The following is a 20,154-nucleotide window of genomic DNA, read 5'->3' on the forward strand; positions in this document are numbered from 1 at the left end:
ATCTCATCCTTTTAAGACAGTCTTAGGTTGATCAGGCAGTTTTGGTGAATTTTTAATTCTGTGCATGTTGGCATCACTTCTGTCGACACAGCCAAATCTAGTCAGGTTTACACTGTGGAAGCGGTTTCATCTTGCAAATCCCTCTTTGCTCTTTTGTGGACCATTGAGATTTTCCCCACTTTCTTCTGTCTTCAAACAGTGTATTTTCTGAACACTTTCCTTAAGGGCTTTGAGATCAGTTTGGTGGTTTTTTTAAAATTATTTCCAGAATGGGGGTGTTTCAAAATAAACAAGTTAAAAATAGAGCATAAATTTTTTAAAGAGTAAATATTCAAATACATGTTTACTTTTTTCTAACTTCTAGAAATTGAGGCTTAGAAGATTTATTTAAATAGTAACTGTTATGTAAAAGGTCTAGAATCTAAAAAAATCTCTTCTCCTTTGTAAGACAGCATTTGATATTCTTCACCTTTATTATTTTCATAGTTTGATTATTTTTAAGTTTTATTTTGATGGCAACTTTTATTGCTTAAGGAACATCTGATGAGTATTTGTAATTTTAAGCTAAACTCCCTATTTATATGCGTAAAACTAACAAAAGCTATTAAATGAAAAATGCTTATATATTAAGGAAACTGGAGTGGCTGTATATATTTGTGTGGAATATATCAGTGTAAAAATTACCTGTATAAAAATAAGAAGTTTGCAAAGCAAACACACATTTAGCATTTCTTTTCTGTAGCTTTCTTACAGAGCTCGGGAGATCTTCAGCAAGTTCTTGTGTAGCAAAGCTACAACCCCAGTTAATATTGATAGCCAGGCACAGTTGGCAGATGATATTCTCAATTCTCCACATCCAGATATGTTCAAGGAACAGCAACTTCAGGTAACCAGAGAAAATGTGACTGTTGAACGTTTAGGTCTATTATCTTTTCATCTGAAGTACTTTAAAATCTATAAAAGTAGTTTCACATGCTGTATGTTTTACTATGCGTAAAAAGACAGAGAAGTCAAGATTGTATCGATTCTATTAGCAGAATAGAAAGAGACTGTATAATGGAATGCTGCTTGACTGTTTTTCTGTATGTTTGCATATGTGCGGAAAATCGACAATAACTAAAAAACAATCTGGAAAAAATGCTGTTACAGAAATGAAGGATTAGTGCAAGTAAATAACGCCATGTGGTGCAACAACATTGCATATGGTGTCTGTATATTTTCTTTATTTTCTTATTTTCTTTAGTGGACAATTGTGTACACAAATAGTGTCTAATTTTGGTTAAAGTGGTTTATAAAATATGTCTGTTGTATCGAAGGAATCCATTCCTTCTGCTTTAACAGAATTGTCAAACAAAGAGCTTGTTAAAACTGTTGGTGTCTGAAGACCTCTGAAGTGGATGCATTTTAAATAATATTTGATGTTCAGAACAGAACAGTTATGTAACAACAGGACACATTTTACATTTTCTGTAGGACTTAAGTTTCTTCTTTTTCCTCCTAAGTAATGTCTTTGGTAACTCCTACCCTGAAAATTTATTAGTAGAAATAATTTTGAGATTGTGTTACTCAGAAATCAAGGATATAGCTTTAACTTCCTAAATGAAGCAGGTTACAATCTTAGTCTTAGTGGAATCTCAGATTGCATGCTTTTGGGGCATAAGAGCAGTGGATATAGTATCTTCCTCCATCTGTGAAGTGGAGATAGAAAGGTAGGTCTAACTGCTGGTCTGGTAGCTTCTAGGATTACAGCCCAAGCACCTACCAAGGGCTGAGGCTTCTGTGGGGATTACCAGCCATGATCTTCCCAGAGTTTTTTTCTCATACATTCCTCATCCTGGCTTTGTGGAGCCCATGTGTGAATTCCTCTTCATAGTCTACCAGTCGTTCGGTGGAGATGGTGTTCTTATGAGTGTGGTGGCTGGGCTGATGCTGGTTTTCTTCCTTCTTTGAAAATGCTGGGTCCTTAGGTTGGAGGGATTATGAAGTGGGTGAAAATGCTGATCTGAAGTGCTGCTGTGGGTCTAATTCCAGCCATGTGGCCTGTCTGGACCTGACCTGCTTCTCTCAAATTATCAATGCCTCTGTAGTTCTCCCGTCAGATCCCTCAGTTGGGCCCATTCCTCCCGCCAAAAAATTAGGTGAAGCAAGATGAGATTTACTTCTGTCAAAGTAAGTGGCCTTGAGCTAGGTGTGCCAGCTGAAGTACTAATGGTGTGTTGCCTGGCTGATGTCAGTGCTGGGTAGTCAACTGCCTTGTTGGCCTTAATATTGTGGTTTCACTAAGTGGTGGTTCAGCGGTAGGTCAGTTTATGGTCCTGATGGGTGGCATGACCTCGGGAATGTGTAGTTACTGCAACACACCCACAGACTTTCAAAGTTCGGCTTATGGTGGTGACACCATCTTAATAATGCAAAGGCTCTGCATTTGTGGTCTTTCAAAAGATTTTTTTTAGGTTTCAGCACTGAGCATAGAGTGCAAGATTGCTGATCTATGGTGGTCATTGGACAGATGTTATGTGATGCTGGGGAATAGGGAGTGTTGCTGTAAGGCTGCAGCAGAGCTGCAGAAGTGTGTGTGGGAAGGTGGCTTGGGAAGCACTGCTGAGGCCATTACCTCCCAAGCACTGCCTGTTGGGAATGCTGCTGGAAGTTGCTTTTGTCCATAGCCTGACAAATTTGCCCTTGAGCCTGTTGTTAGAGGTGTTGCAATATGACAATGTGGATGCAAAATACCTAGTTAGGATTTCACTGTTTCTTATAATAGACTAAAAACAAGCATTTTGAGTGTTTCTGGATGCAAGACAGTGTAGGTCACTTGAGGATACTAAAATAAGAATAAAATATCATTTACTTCATGTAGAGTTGTGTAAATGGATGCAGGTTTTTCTACCCTTGTTTATGTGTAAAGTTCAAATTATGCTTTTATAAGCTATATTTCTGTTTCTTATTTGTTGGAACAAGAAATAGCATCTCTAGATTTTTTTAAATAAGCAGAAGTCATTAACGTGTAAATTAATATGATGATTATGCTAAGTATACGAAATTGGGGATGTAGTGTGGGCTAGCAACGTAGTATAATCAGCTCAAGGTAAATTACTTAAGCTGTCATCACTGTCCAGCAAAGTTAAAAGATAAGAATGTTTTTGCTGTATTAAGTATGTTTAATCTGCAGACTTCATCCCTGCAGTAACTGTCCTTGTGTCTCTTTGTTCTCTGCAATATGTTCCCTTATTCTTCCTACCTAGCACGGAATAACAATTTTATTTTCTTTTAGGGGTAGATTCTGTGACAGGAGGGAACTCTGAAAACCTTTATTTTTCATCCTGAAACTGTATTAAATTTAAGATATTAGTGTTAGCTGTGCTGTAGAATTGTGTCATATTTTGGGGGCAAAAATTGCATTTATCTTAAAATATTGTCATTTGTTGAGGACTGTAACCTCTATAAGATTCATTTTCTTAAAACCCTCAGGAACGGGTGAAGTATTTTGTATTTTTCAGTTAGCTTGGTTTTTGCATCAGTGTTGGTGTTTGCAGGCTGTACTTACCATTTTTCCCCTATAACCTTGTATCAGCAGTCTACCTGCGAGTCCCTGAGATTAAGGCATTTTGATTTCTTCTAATTGCTCCTCCATATTTTATGCTGTTTTAGCAATACACCACAGTATTATTCTTTGAGTTCAACAGAACTCAAGAAACGTTTCAAAACTATGTGTGTTGTGTACACTAAATAATTCATTGAGCCTTGGCCTGAAGACTACCTGTGCTCTGAAACTAGTTGCCTTTTTGAATTTTGCCAGTGTACCTACCTGTGGTCAGAGAAGGATTGTATTTTTGGTAGTGTGAGAGAGAGAGATTTCCTTTTGTGAGCAGTTTTTCAAGTGCGAAGAGTCATGGACACCGGGTTGTCTCTTTGACACTGCATTGTGGGGACATTAGTCTGTGTGCTGAGCTGTTTCAGCACATTAAGCTGGCAAAACTAACCCTACAAAAGTATTTTTTCTGTAGCTTACCGGGTGGAAAACAGAGGGCCCAACAGACACAACAGGTAGTACCTAAGAGGGAATGGGAATATATGGGGGGAAGTCAAGAATGTGGAAGTCTGCATTCAGTTTGAATTATGTTTCTGTGATGCTGCAGCATCTTGCTGTTTGCCAGAAAAGCTTTGAGCTAATGCTTGTTGAGAAGGGTGTCTCTGCACAATCTGAAAAATTATTTGCATCTGCAACTAGGCCACTGTGGTTTAGTGATGGACTTCCTGGTAGACTCTTGGGAATGCCATAACCAGTTGGGTGGCGCATACTGTTCTTCGCTTGTAGGGAATTTGTCATGTCCAAAGAAGGTGGCATTCATACTGTCTTTTCAGATCAAGTGAATCACTGGAGAAGATAAAAAGGTAAAATATGAATTCACTTAAAACTACAGGTTTGCAAAAATGGAACAAGTCAGTCAAACATTCTGTTTAACATTTAAGAAAGAACTTATCTTCCTTTACTTTCATAAATTTAGCGTTGGATAAATTAGCCTCAGACATTTGCTCCAGGCCTGGTATAGAGCTGCTTCCTTCCTATGTAGTTAAGGGTAAATGTTTGTCTTGCCCATTTTATGTAAACTGTTCTTTTTCAAGGTCTTGATTTTACAGCACCTTGATTATTGAATCTTCCAGAGATATTGATCTTTTTTTTCCTTATGAATTGGCACATGAGCATTACAGAATACTGTAAAAGACTCTTTGCTCCTCCTCCCGGTATGTCAGTAACGAACCTTGTGTGTCTTGTATCATTGCATACTGTTGCATATTGTGATTATATCGTATTCCTGAGGTTTAGACCATAAACAGTGTCCTCTTGTTCACAGCTACCTTAAAACACGCTTGTATAGTTTAATCCCGTCACATATAGTACTGATGTAATAATCTTTAAAAAAATATTTGAAATGGCTAGTTTGCTCCATGCTTCGCATAGAATGTACAAAGGTATAACTGCGGTAGAAGATGGCTATGAGCGTGGTGTTGTCAAGACTCCACAACATCTCGGCTCCTCACGGGCTTTGCACAAATCAAAACATTTTTCTGAACCTGTGCTAAAAGAACAGATCAAATTATGTTTCACTTTAAATTGGTGCCGTGTATTTATCCAGGTCTAAACAAAGTCGTGCCCACTGCTGTTTACAGGTTAATGTCCTAAATTTTTGGGGGAGTTGGCTGTTGTGAAACAGCTTAATTTTCTTGATGTGTTGTTTAAGCTTATGTAACCATTATCCATTGCATTTTAATTTCAGATATTTAACTTGATGAAGTTTGATAGCTATACGCGCTTTCTCAAATCCCCCTTTTACCAAGAATGCATCTTAGCTGAAGTAGAAGGTCGTCCTCTTCCTGATCCTCAGCGTGTTCCCAGCAGCCCCACTTCTAAACACAGTATCAGCTCAGAGAAGTCCAATATCTCAACACCGAAAAAGGTTACCTTTGTATTGTTGTTATCTGAAAATTATGTTCTTAAATAATGTTTTTCAAGTTCTTTAGAAGATCAAAGATAATACATAAAAAACAATTAGAATGTTCTTTTAGTGGTGCTGGCAAATATAATTACAAAGTCTTTCTGTATTCAGGAAAATACCTATTTTTCTTAATCCATACCTTTTGAATCAGATTTTTGGCTATTGACTTCCTGAACATAATTTTAAGTCTTTGTTATTATTTAACTATATGTGTACAAATAAAAAAATGAGGTTTATTTTAGTGCATCATTTCAGAAGCTTACTTCGATTGAATATTGGAATGAAGATGTGGTATTTTAACCTTGACTGAGAGCAGACATTTTGTCAGAAGTCATTGGAGAAGGCTCAACCTAATCTAACTCAACTTTGCAGAGCATAGTTTTTTAATTTCTTAGCCTCACTAAACTAAGATAATTCTGTGTAAAACAGATACAGTTGCTTAAAAATTTGGCCAGTAGCCTTACTGATCTCCTAACATTATTTAGAGTTTATTTTTTCTTCATGTAGATAGTACCACCATGGTATTGCGTAACTGTATGGGTAAATTACAACTTTGCATTTTTCATGTCAATCGCTACACCTTAGCCCCTCTGCTATTACGTATTTTTATGAGTAGGAGCCTTTTTAAAAGTAGCATTTTAAGGGATACTCTAACAATCTAACAGGAATAGCAGCTTGTTAAAAGCAAGTTTAGTTTAATATCAAACATTGCTGATGTTTGTATTCTTTAGCACCAGTAAATACTTTGATTATACTCATAATGGCTAAAGAATACTTTGTCTTTAAATGCAATTCATGTTCAAGCCTAGCCTAGGAAAAATCCCTGAATTCTGAAATGAAATTCTTTTGTTACAAAAGCAAGGCAAATGGCATTTCCACATTAACTTAGGCGTTACTGGTGAGCTGTGGAGAGTTCTTTCATGTTTTCAGGAGCTTCTTTCCAGCTACTGTTTTGTACTCCCTCCCTAGTAGCACTCCCAAGTAGCACATTTCCATCTATGTATTTCTTTTTGTTTCTACTCTTTTTTTTTTTTTTTTTTTTTTTTTGATTGCTACTGAGAGAAATGCTGGCATATACACTTGTGGGTGGGATAAAGAAGACAGCTAACCTGACCATCACACTCTTGTTCTGGGAAGAAGGGTGGGAAGGTTTATTTCAGATAATATACCTACAACAGTGATCCAACAATGATTTAGTTGTGTTTTGCTGACAGTTAAGTGGTAAATCAAAGTCAGGAAGATCTTTAAATGAAGAGTCAGGAGAGGAGGACACCGAGAAGAAAAAAAGGGGAACATTTTTCTCATGGTCAAGAAGTAAGAGTTTGGGAAAATCACAGAAGAGAAAAGAAAATGGTGATTATCCAAATGGTGAGTATTCACATTCCAGTTTGTTGCAGAGTTGTTTCAGCAATAGATATGACTAATCTCATTATGTTTAGTTTGCATCTAAGTGCATCCTCGGGTGTGACAGAGAGAAAAGAAACTGTCAAGATAGAAGGCTGTAGTGTGGCTAGTACCACTGGAAGTTTTGTGGAAGGAGATGTACAAATAAATAGATAAAAGTATGAAAGTAGTTAAATTTTTACTGACTTCCAAGGTACTTTTTTTTCTGCTTTCCAGTAGACTCTGCATTTCTGTGTGCTGGCAATTGCTTTTTCAAGCAGAGCGCTACTATTTCTGTAGTAAGATAATTTCAACTTTATAGAGAAGTTCAGGAGTTGTACATGCAAATAGTGCTATAGTTATAGCTATTTAAAAATTCCTCCATCTGCATTATCCTACCTTTCTTTCTTTTACTAGTACCACACAGGTATGTTCACATTTGAACACACTCACTACCTGTTCCCTCCTTTCCTGACTAAAATGAAGAAAGAAGAGTCAGAGTTGTGAAAACCCTTGTAATCTGCTTTTTTGTTACTTAACTGTTTTTGAGAGTTTAAGGAAGAGTTCCCCTATGAAAGCACCTGTGCATGGCCTCTAGAGGAAGAGATGAAAGTTTTGCATGAACTCATTCCATTGAGTTAAAATAATAGAGAAATTCCATCGAAGCAGCGAATTTGGACCATATTGTTACTGTGATTTCTTCTCTATTTTCTAGTAAATGCCCACAGGATATCTTTGATCATATGGATAGTTTAAGTTTTCTCATTATACTTATGTGAAAAGACATCAGAGGCATTTGCTAAGATTATAAACGCAAACTTTGGAAAGTGACTAGTGATTGTTTTAGATTTTATTTTTCTAACACACCATACTTGCACTTTAAAAAATATTTATCTCCCTTCAAAATGTCTGAAGAGGTAGAATGTTTTTTAAATTTAAAAAAAAATTTCAAGATGAAAAAAACAAGGATTTTAGGTTTGGGTTTTTTAAAATATAAAAGGAAGTGGGGTTATTCAAGGGTTACATAACCAAGAAATACTAGATCAAATATTGGTTTGGTTTTCCATGCATCAGTGCACAGTATGAAGATTGGTGGTTTTTCCTTTAATGAAAATAGTAATTTTTCTGGTCAGAGGAGCTGATGTTTGAAATAGCTTTCTGTATTACAGTAAATAATAAAAATAAACTTTTTTACTGATTGCTGATTCTTTCCACAAACAGATTCTATTCAGTCCAATGGCTTATCATACAGACGGGAATCACAAGGCTCCATGTCATCGACTGCTAGTCTTGACTTGGTAATGGCTGGCTTTTAATAATGAAGAAGTGGGGAAGCGGTGAAAACAGTGAATTACTAATTTTCTAAGTAGTGTGAAGTAATTTGTTTAAAGTAATACTTTGAGAAAGGGTCTTTAATTGGTACAGTTAGAGGGCAAGATGTAACATTAAGCAATTTTAGAATACTAGGAATGTAATAGAGGTTGTGTTCCTATATTGCTTCTTATTTTGTTCTTGTAACAGAAAGATGGTCTTTGCATCTTGTCTGTCTTAACTTCAGGCACCAGTAAACTTCCAGAATAAAAGTTTGCTTTTCAAAGGGAGCTACTGTAGCTCTTTATAAAAAGAAAAAAAAAAAAAAAAAAGCTCTCACCTACCAGAGCTTTCAGATTCTGTTCCGAAGAACCACGTTAAAGCTTTCCCTCTGCTTGACCTGTATGCAAGCTGTGTTAGGCTGATTTCTGTGGTAGCAGTGTCTGTCTTGCTTCTTTCCATTTCCTTTAAAGTTGTGAGTTTTTCTTCTTGTTGTTACAACTTAACTCTGCTCCTAAAAATCTGAGAGGTAGGGAATTTCATTGTAAACACTGTGATTTTGTCATAGTGTATAAGAAAATACTGTGCACCTCGAATACTGTGTTCAGTTTTGGGCCCCTCACTACAAGACACACACTGAGTTGCTGGAGGGTGTCCAGAGAAGGGCAATGAAGCTGGTGAGGGGTCTAGAGCACAGGTCCCATGAGGAGCGGCTGAGGGAACTGGGGTTGTTTAGCCTGGCGAAAAGAAGACTGAGGGGAGACCTTATCACTCTCTACAACTACCTGAAAGGAGGTTGTAGCGAGGTGGGTGTCAGTCTTTTCTCCCAAGTAACTAGCGATAGGACAAGAAGAAATGGCTTCAAGTTGTGCCAGGGGAGGTTTATATTGAATATCAGGAAAATTTTTTTCACCGAAAGGGTTGTCAAGTATTGGAACAAGCTGCCCAGGGAAGTGATTGAGTCACCATTCCTGGAGGTATTTAAAAGACATGTAGATGTGGCGCTTAGGGACATGGTTTATTGGTGGACTTGACAGTGTTAGGTTAAGGATTGGACTCAGTGATCTTAAGGGTCTTTTCCAACCTAAATGATTCTATGATTCTATAATCAGTGAAGACACTGTGATTTCTAACTATCAAGTTCTATCTTCACAGTATGAAACTAATGAAATGCAAAATTAAAACAGTATTAATAATAGAACATCAATGTAATACTTTAAATTTATTTTAACTACGTGGATATGGAGGGAGAGTTTAAAAAAGGAAATTTTAAAAAGTTTTTTTTGTAGTCTTGATAGCCCTCTCATAGACTAGATTCTAGCAACTCTGTAATTTTGGCCATGCTACAAATATTGATCAGGGAAGCAAGCATGAAAAATTCATGTTTATTTCTGTTGCAGAAAGGTCTTAAGAAACAGAAAATGCAAAGCCTCCCTAAAGCAACAACCCCTCTTTTCTCTCCCACTCCAACTGATTAAGTCAGAAAGTTACTGTGATTTGAATGAGAAGCAGCAAGTTAGAGAAGGGAAAAAGAACGATGAGTACCCTAAAAAGCTGTTGAAAACAGTATTTTTGTAGTGTCCTTATAAGTGAGCCTTTTGTTAAATTTGCAAAGATACTTTTGATATTTTGTAGTAGTGTTACTATTGTGCTGTTGCTCTAGAATAAAGGTTAATGCTATGCCCTTTAACCTTAACCCATAACATTGTACTTTTTGTTCCCTTTAATAAAAAAAAAAAGTGTGGTCATTAAGTGAATTCTTTAAAAATTTTAATTTCTCTGTGGTGTATTTGTACGTGTAGCATTTAGATTATATTAAAGGAAGAGTAAATTTTGTTTGAGGAACTTGATGTTTAAAGGTGTTCCTCATCACTTGAATGTTGATTCATAATGTACCAGTGGTAATTTTCACATCAGCAGGTCATTATTGAGTATAGACACTTAACTATTTGGAAGCTAAGTAAGATTTTATTTACTTCTTACACTTTCTGGTTAGGAGTTCTGTTCTATAGTTTGAGAATCTTGTAACGTGTTTTCCACACTTGGTGTCTAAAACTTCATCTGTTCTTGAAATACATTTAGATTTGTGCTGTTATCTTTAGATAAACAGTTTTTTCAGGATTTAAATTTAGCTGATATTTGTGGTATTTGTAAGGATTACTAAACTGTAAACATGGTAGAAAGTATGCTTCTTGTCTTGGTTTGATTTGTACAGCCTCTAAAAGTTTATGCATATTCATAATTTTCCTGTTGGACACTGACTTTTCTTTCTTTCTTCTGTCAAGTCTGAAGCCTCAAGATTACCTGCATTTGTACCAGATAAAGAGAAATCCCCGAAGTACTGCTGTATAAACCTCCCAGATGGTTCATCCAGCAAAATGGCTGTTAAATCTGGATTCTCTATCAAAGAGGTGCTATCTGGGCTCTGTGAGAAACATGGCATTAACATAGCTGCAGTGGACCTTTTTTTAGTTGGAGGTGATAAGGTATTGCATATTGCTGTGCTTTTTTTAAAGCGTTTTCATACTCATTTTACTAATAAGGAATTCTGTTCTCTCAATAGTCATACGTATCTCCTGGTTCTACCTATAGCATACATTGGCAATGCTAGTTAATTGAAGGAGAATTTTAGTGCAACTAGAACTGGTAGAGTGCTGTTTCTGGTTCTGGTATCTACTGGTATCTATTTCAGAAAGCAGAAGAGAGCTTATGAGGATTTCCTTATAAGAAGTTGTTAATTTAGGTATCTAGCCCATGTAGTTTGTCCAGGGGAATGGTTAGCTTGTACTTAATTGAAAGTATCCACAAAGAAAACAAATGTGTTGTAGTAGGTGATACTTCATTGAAGCAGAGAAACATAATGACATTCAGTCCTTCAAAGGTGAAATGAGACATTCATGCTACAATGAAGGTATGTGTTTTAATACTGAGGAAAATTTCCAAGACAGCAGTCTGCATTGTTTCAGGGTGATGGCCCTTACTCCAACAGAAGTATCTCCAACTCAAAGAGAAGCTGTGGATGGGAAATACTTACTGTCTTAAATTTGTGCTTATGATCAATCTAGATGATTGCAAGGACAAAAATCAATGAATGTGCATAGTTATTTCCCTGTTCTTTTAAATCTTTTAATGACTGTTAACTTGCCGTGTTTTGTAATGTACCATTCTATGTAATAATTTAAGTTGAAGTACCTAGGCTTATTTTAAAACACTGAGTTCCTGAGTATGTGCTGACTCCAGTGGAAGTTGAAGTTTGGTCATTGTCTCACAACTAGCCAAACTAAAATACACTTTAATCATGTTGCGTATTGTAAATGAATATCCACTAGAATGCATACAATCTATATTAAACATTTTCTGAGTTACCTGAATGTATTTTAACCACTCAGCTTGTTCATTTTTACATATTTTAAAATTAATTTGCTGCTTCGTCTTTTGTTCCTGACATAATGCTCTGTAGCCACTTGTGTTGCACCAAGACAGTAGCATCCTGGAGTCTCGGGACCTACGTTTAGAAAAACGCACTTTATTTCGGTAAGAGTCAAAAATACTCTTTTCCTCCAGCATTTTCCACCCCATTTTCCATTTTACTTTTTGTAAGTGCACTAAATTATATTGTCAGTTATCTGTGCAGCAGAACGGTAGTTCATGCAGAAAAGAATTTGTCTAAATTCAGTAAAAATCCAGTTATCCATGCAATGCAATATCTTAGATTGTAATCCAGAATCCAGCATTTGGGGATCTAAGGTTCCCATTCATTGTGCAGGCACATTAGAAGGAATAGGCCTTAGTATCAAGCAGAGTCTCATGTGAAGAAGGAAGGTGACCTAACATTTGTAACTGCAAATGATTGACTTCCACATCTTGCAGTTAACTCACAGATTGAGTTTCTATTAAAGTAAAAGTCCATTTTTACTTTAGATTGCAATAACACTTAGGCAAGAGTTACACATTTAGCATGGGGATTCTCAGAGTTACACAAGTGCCCGAGTTAGATATCCTGCCCTACGTTTAAGCACCAATATCCCTTAGATTTAGAGCCAGCTGCTAAGTGCTTCCTCGACAGGTAATGGTGATACTGGCGTACCTCTAAAAGGTAATTCAGATGAGGGCGACCAGGGAAGGGTTCTGTGGGAGAAATATGGGTCTACAGGAACATTTCAAACTGAGGAGAGCAGCACCTAGCAAGTTTTACGTGCTGCAAGAGGAAGCTTTCTGGATTGCTCTCTTGAATACAAGTGGGATTTTGATGCCAATGTTCCAGTCTAGGGACTTTTAAATATTACTGTGATGTCTTAACTGCTCACGCTGAAGCAGTTGTGAACAAGTGTATAGGACAGATCTGCAGGCCCAGAGGGACCTTCCACATCAGGAAGAGACTGTTTAGTATGTTGAAGCAGCACAAGAATGAGATGGAAATTGAACTGCAAGTGTCCTAGTCTAATCCTAAATGCCACAGTAAAAAAAATCAGGCCTGTAAGATTGTTATATTTATTGATGACATGTGCCCATTCAGTTACATCTGTAATTATGTGCCTAATTGACAGATTACAGTAAGACTAACTACATAAATATAAGTTCATCTGAGTATAGATTTATAACCTTGAATCTTAAACAAGTCAAAGTTATAATATTATTATTTATATAGGTATAATATAATTCAGTACATTAGATATATAGTATTATGTAATATTATTTTATAGGATACCATTTAAAAAAATAATCTATTTCTATTTTTTTCCAAAATGCCAGAAAATGTTTTAATGTTCCTAAATTCTAAAAATCCAAACTAGTGCTATGAAAACTCCTGGAATAATTATTTCAGGAAAAAGTAATGAAGTAGACTGTTTGTGTTACGTTATTGAGTTGCGCTTTTGAAGTGACGAAAATTTATTTTGTCAGGCATTCTTCATTTTGGCTTTATGTCACTTTTCTTTAAGAAGTAGGGCTAATTTCTATTTAAGGGTACTTCAGATTAATGACTATGGTACAGCATATTCAATTTCAAAATTGAGATTGAGCAGTCTTTTATTAGGTGCGAGTTTGCTGAGTTTCCAAATTAAAAAGGAACTTTAAGTAGGCAGTACCATATGTTACTTGTGTGTTAATTAAAGTGTAGAAATGTTCTACATTATTTCCTTCTGTGGGTAGACACTGTGTAAGCAAAAATTCTCAAATATTTGGAATATTTTCAGACATAAGACAAAAATATTATGTGGATATACTTGGTTACCTGAATGCCTGCCACTTCTGTGTCAATTACCAGTCAATAATTAAAATTTATTATTTCTATTTAGTAGCTGTTGTATTCAAAGAAAATATGAAAGACAAAGTTTCAGTTATTCAGGTTTCTTGTGGGAGGGAAAAGTTAGTAAGACTAAACATCTTGTATTTAAGTAATTTGCGTGAGAGAAAAGATGGGGTTTATATTTAATCGTGACTGATAAAATCACCAATAATTTTAATTTCTTCTGATGATGTATGTTTCTTCCGATAATTTTGTTAGTAATAAGCCTGCCCTTGTTTTCATACTACAGTGCCATTATAGTCAAATGTGGCTGTTATGAAGGAATCAGGGCACAGATGAAGAGCATTTAAAAAAACAAAACAAAACTAGGCACAGTTCTGTGCAGGGAAATAGACATAAAGGGAATGGTTGTTTGGGTTTGAAAAAATTTTCTTACTTAATTATTTTCTTGCTATTTTGATGAAATTATATAAAATTGCATAATAGACTCTGAAGAGGGGACGTCTTTATCCTTTAAATTCCAACTGAATTGCTTTTACAGCTTTCACGTATAAGTTTCTTTTACAGCAATTTTTTGCGATACTGTGGCATCTAGCCAGAAATTACCGTCATCTGGAATTCTGCTGTATTTGTTCTTGTGCTTAAAAATAAAAATAAAAATTCCTGTCCAAGCGCATCTCAAGTAATTGAATAGGACATTGTGAGTCTCGCTTTGTGGAAGTGGGAGGAAATATTTTTCTTGCATCCAAGGCTGTAGTACAGACATGGAGTCACTTTGGAAGCACTCCTGGACCAGAATGGTCAGAGCAATGTCACTGTAAAGATGAAAGTGCTGTGGAATGTATCTAATTGGTCTGAGGATCACCATGCAATTAGGTTGGCTCATGCCTTCACTCACCTCTGGCGAGTGAAACAGTGGAGGTTTTACTCATATTAGAAATGCTTTATACCTTCCAGTTAGGTTGGATTTGTGCTAGTGAAGTTTCAGCTGTATACTAGCTGTAGTGTAATTTAGCTATTATTTGGATTTTACATTCTGTTTGTTTTGTTTTTTGGAATATTTCATACTTAATGTTACAATTGATATGTTTCAGGCTGGATCTTGTTCCAATCAATCGATCAGTTGGTTTGAAGGCTAAACCCACCAAACCAGTAACAGAGGTCTTAAGGCCGGTGGTTGCAAAATATGGTTTAAATCTTAATGAACTTGTGGCAAGACTAGTAAGTATCTTTTGATGTAATTCAAGCTGCAATATTTTTTATCTGAAGAAGATCATATGATAGTCACTGAAATTATTCCTATCCTTATAATTAGACATTAAAATCTGTATTTATAGCTACATGTTGAGATGAAAATGCATAGTAGTCATAATCATTATGCTTAATAGTAACTACCTCAAAGCTTTAGTCTGCATCTGTTTTATATTCTCCTTCAGAATAAATCCAACATCCTAAATAATAGAGCCTGAACGTAGCTTCTTCCAGAGCTCAACTTCTCCCATTAATTAGCCAGGAAAAGTTGATTGAGATTAGTTAATGCTATTGTTCCATTATCCTGGAAATCATGAAAGGTGCCTCAAATCTCCTTGCAGATAGTTTCTGTGGAAGCACACTGATTCAACTTCTCTACTACTAAACACTTGGCTGTCATTTTCTCTATTCTATTATGACTGAATATCAAGGAATGGAAAGTTACTTTTGTGGTATTTCTAGAATGTGTGCTGTCTTGGCTGAACCAGTCCATGTTTTTAAAATAACTGAAAAACATGTTGGTTTAAAGATAACTTAATCTAATAAAATTACAAAATTAACACCGATTTACAATATAAAATAATCTCAAACTTCCTCTGAAAAATATGATTTTCTGAACATACACAGTAATGGTCCTAGAGTATTTGTGCATGCTTGCAAATTGGATGGTTTTTTTCTCCTTGTATGTTCTTTTCCCCAAATACCATTCTCCACACATAAATACTCACTACACTCATTGTAATCAAGGTAGTTATACACAAATGGAATAAGCATTTTTAGAATGGTAGAAGAAAGATACAGTGAGGCTACACTGAAGTGTGAAAGTGCTTTGCTCATTTTCTTTCAAAACGTGTCAAGCTGCATAAATTTGTTCTGAAAACAGCTTTTTCTCTATTATATACAAACTGTGATCCGACTTTAGAATGGTGAGCAGGAACCACTTGATCTTGGTGTCCCTATATCTAATCTGGATGGTCAGCGAGTGGTTCTAGATGAAAAAGAGCCAACAAAGGGCAGAGGTAAGTTGGCATAAAAGCTTTTATTTGTAATGTCAAGTCAGTTTCATAAACCCTGACTTTGGTTAGTTTCTTCTGTTGATGCAAAGGCTAGCATAAATGTGATTAGGTTTGGATGTGTCACATGTAGCATACAGTCTTTTTAACTAAAAAGGAGTGCAGTTTCTAAAGATAGAAGATTAAACCCATATGTTGATACAAAGTACTTTACTGTTCCTGTAGGAAATTTTGCACTATTAATACTTGAATACTTTACTTGCACTCAGCCATAGATCCACACACCTGTTTAGGTATATAGTGCCTAGGAATAATAATTAGAATAAAATGCCAAATAACTTCTGTGAATTTGGCAATTAATTCCAAAGAAACATTGTCTGTAACTAAAACAGATGCAGTTTGTGCAGCAGCTATATATACTGCTATGCTAACCCCCTTTAACATGAGGAAGTAGCAGAGCCTACATCTCCACTTTTAAGTGATGATTTCTGGAGACAAGGCCAAAAAGGATATAATTTGTGATTTCCTGGGACAAAATAGTTTGAAAAATAGAAGTTGATCAACAGAACAGCTGACAATCTTTTGGCACAATTAACATGCTAGATTAATGTAAGCAGCCTTGAGAGTAAAGGTTCAGTTTCACTAGGAGACCTTCTTACAGATACAGAACCCTTAGTTTTAAAAATGAAATTAGATGTGCTTAAATTAAATTGACTTAGAGCAGAGATCCTCTTTGAGGAAGAACTAGGAGAATGGAGATGGAGGTATTTATTGAGGAGAATCAGATTTGTCATTTTTCTAGAAAACGGAACAAATTGTCATTTTGAAAAAAGACATAAATCTAAATACTCTCACAGATAATTAGTTTAAGGATTACAAGAAAAACTGTAATCCTGTGTGCTGCCAGCTGCTATAAAAGCCTAAATCATAGAGGATCATTTTAGCAGTAGGCTGATTCTGTGGCAATATAACACTGAAAAAGGGCCATGATTCTGTGTTTGCAGCTCAGTCTTTGGTTAACATATTTGTTGTAGGCAGATGTAGTTTGAAGGAGCCATTTAGTTGCTTAGAGTAGACAAGGAGGATACGGCAATGTCTAGAAAACAATTGATGCACAAAACAGGTTGGAAAAGTTTCAACATGACCTTTCAATGGTCTTTTTCTGCTGATTTTTTTTTTTATTTCCTTGTTTAAATTCTAAATTTGAGAATTACAAACTGAGTTATTAGCTGAGATTTTAAAAGCTAAAAAAATCTAAATCAATGGAAAATTTAGGACAACTTAAATGAAACTTCAGCATCTTTAAACTTTAAAAGTATTGCCAGTATTAAAAAATTTGAAGATGAGAGGGAGGTTGTTGGTAGGTTTTGACTAAAAAGTACTAGGGGTATCAACTGTGCTCACTCTTTATTTTCTGAGTACATGTTTGAGAAATGTTAAAGTAAAATGCCTGTTCTGTGCATCATTGTCACTTAAATATTACGTCTTTGGGAAATTATAAATCTGAAGTTATAGAAGGTATGTTTATGTTCAGTGTTTACAGATAAACAAAAAGGTGCATCAGTAAAACAGAGTGCAACTGTAACTACTTCAAGAAATCAAGTATCTACTGTAAGTCTTCTGCAATGATTTTTGTCCCTTAGATCATATTTTGCTTCCTTCTGGAATTCTATACTAAAAGCTGCATTCATCCATGATTTTGAATCAGCCAAATTATGTAACTAGATTGACTATAACTGTAATTAATCTGATATTTTTCCACTGTAAACAGCGTTTATTTGTGAGAACTTTGTCTTTACGATGAATCAAATAGCTCTTTCACTGTGTTGTATTATTTGTTGTTTCGTGTCTCATTGGCTTATCTATATTTGAAAATGATTGAATTACCTGAAATTAAAAAGCCCTTTTTGTAGTGTGAATTCTTGAAGAATTCTTTACTTTGAGAGTAAACTATATTATATTTATTTATACATTTTTGGGATGAATGTTCTTTGCAATAATCAAGATTAACAACATTTGTTGCGGTGGTGTTAGAGAAATGTGTTTACAAAATAACTTTTTTACTCTCTTAGACCATATTATGTACACAATGATGTAGCCTAAATGTAAGTAGTACCTTAACTTTCCTTCTAATGCAGGGAGAGGGAAGAACTCTAGGAAAGTCTAATTCTATCAAAATGAAAGGCGAAAATGGAAAAAATGCTAGGGAAGTCCGCCTGTCAAAGAGAGAAGACTCTATTGCAAAGATTGGGAAAAAAAAATGTCAGAAAATAAATTTGGATGAAGCAGAGGGTATGTGAATTTTATAGTTTATGTATTAAGATAAGTAGTCTTAGAAAAATTAGAATTTTGTATCTGTGTGGGAAAAGGTACCATGTGTTTAATACTGCATTGTGAAGATCATAGTCATGATCCTTGCATTTTTGTTGATACTGTGCTTGAATTGTAAAGTTTTTGAAGCTGAAGGTAGAATTTTAAGAATACCTAAAGATAGAGGTAGGTGCCTAGTGGGATTTTCAAAAGTGAAAGCTACCTAATTCCAGGTAAAACAAAAAGGAATTAGTTGCTCAATTGCATTTGAATATCCCATTCAATACCCTTTGCAAGCCATGTAGAAGCTTGCCTTTCTGCTCACCTTTACGTAAGAGTCTTTAACTCACTGAAAGGCATTCTGCACAGTGGTGTAGACCCTAACCTACTCAGGTAAGAATTTTGGAAAATTTTATGCTAAAATCTATTACAGTCAGGGCAGTACAATCTGATGACTGTGGAGGAGCTGTGATGGACAAGAGTAAAAGCTTATTTTACATTCAGTAGCCTGCCCTGAAAAGGTGGTTAGAAGTAGAAATAAGCAAAGAGGTTATTGGTAATCTTGTATATTGTGAGTCCCATTTTTACCTTCAATTACATCTTAACAGTTTTGGTGATATCATTGGAAAAGAACTCATAAGAGAATTTGCTTTCTTAGAGAAAGATGTCCATGAGGGAGAGAGCAATAAAAACAATGTAGCAGTAGAAATCTTGACATACCACCCTCTGCCCGAGGGCATTAAGTGAAGCAATTACCTGTCTTGTCAGCCCTACACGTTCCTCCCGATCTTCCCAAGTAGGAAAAAAATCAGAGGACATCTTTTACCCACAGATTAAAATTTACTGCTGATGTTACCTAATATGCATATTCAAAACCTGGTTATGCATAGTTATACAGCAAATGAATGTTCATCTGTGTATAAATGTCCACTGACTGGAATGGAAAAAAATGGTGTGACTAGAACTTTTATTGCAAAATAGATGTTTGTTAATATGAGTGTTATTACAAAATATTAGTGCATTTTAAATTATTTTCTGTTGCTATTTTGTTAACTTGTTTTTCATATTTTAATATTTTCATTTTTCTTCCTAGGGCTGAGTAAAACATTAACATAATTTGAAAACTTCAGAATTCGAGGCTTTCACATTTTATTTTGAATTTTGTGAAATTTGTCCGAGTTCGGAAAATACGTACCAAATGTTGTAGACTGTTTTTTAATGAAAAAACCAAACAACTGTTCTATGAAGTTTGAAATTTCAGAAAGGAACATTTTTGTATGACACACATTAGAAATGTTGCATGTTTTAATATGCATACTGCCATTTTGCAAAACTTTGGCAATAAGAAGCATTTTGAAGCTTCCATCTTGGCTATATTCAGATTTTATGGTGTTTGACAAAGCATGTTAAAAAGTCATTTTTACAGATACATTCCAAAGCCTGCCAAATATGAGTAGAGGATTAGGAATAAAGTCATACAGGTGCAAGTGTATGACTTCATATTATGCTAAGTTAAAACTGATACTAGCATTCTGTGCTTTATTTTGTAATGGCTTTTGCTTCAAACAGTATTTATAAGCGGGATTGAAACTATTGATTTTAACTCATCTGTTGGAGATGGCCTTTTTAAGCATCTTTAGTATTCCATAGTCTCAATGCTCTCTTCTTGAAACATTAGGACATGCAGAGACCCTATATTAAGAGTTACATATTTTTATATTTATATGTTTTGTACCAAAGAGTTTGTTTATTGTTGTGATGCTTCTTTTTTGAGGAGTGGTATAATTCTTGGCTTATGATTGATAAGTTTCTTGTTGCCAAGTTTTGAGACTTTCTAGAACAGTGGTGTTTCACTATGAGTATTATTTATATATAGAAACATATTAAACTATTGGACATCATTAAGGACATGATCAGAAAATCACTTCCAATTGTGTTAAAAACTCTATAAAAAAAGCTGCCCCATCGCTTTTAGTAATGGCTCCTTTGATGGTTATTGACTACTTACGTGCTACTGATTCATCGCAGTGCAAAGTAAAATGGGGTTACTTAAATCATCATCTGATCATGCCCTGTGATGATAATATCCTGGATTAAAACTACACCGTGAATTGAAACTGTGATAAAATACTATTAAACT

The 20,154-nt window shown here is 35.3% G+C and overlaps 1 protein-coding gene across 1 annotated transcript in view; it reads left to right on the plus strand.

Annotated features, from left to right (window-relative positions):
- RGS12 (regulator of G-protein signaling 12) overlaps positions 1-20,154 on the plus strand; it is an 85,782-nt gene that overhangs the window by 53,047 nt on the left and 12,581 nt on the right. The window contains exons 6-15 of the mRNA XM_010292696.1: positions 743-886; positions 5,280-5,459; positions 6,713-6,866; positions 8,103-8,179; positions 10,478-10,678; positions 11,653-11,726; positions 14,535-14,661; positions 15,614-15,710; positions 17,239-17,315; positions 17,843-17,996. Of these exons, the coding sequence (XP_010290998.1) occupies positions 743-886; positions 5,280-5,459; positions 6,713-6,866; positions 8,103-8,179; positions 10,478-10,678; positions 11,653-11,726; positions 14,535-14,661; positions 15,614-15,710; positions 17,239-17,315; positions 17,843-17,996 (1,285 nt within the window). The remainder of the gene's footprint in view (positions 1-742; positions 887-5,279; positions 5,460-6,712; positions 6,867-8,102; positions 8,180-10,477; positions 10,679-11,652; positions 11,727-14,534; positions 14,662-15,613; positions 15,711-17,238; positions 17,316-17,842; positions 17,997-20,154) is intronic.

Source organism: Phaethon lepturus, unplaced genomic scaffold (assembly GCF_000687285.1).
Source record: "Phaethon lepturus isolate BGI_N335 unplaced genomic scaffold, ASM68728v1 scaffold19318, whole genome shotgun sequence".
NCBI lineage: Eukaryota > Metazoa > Chordata > Aves > Phaethontiformes > Phaethontidae > Phaethon > Phaethon lepturus.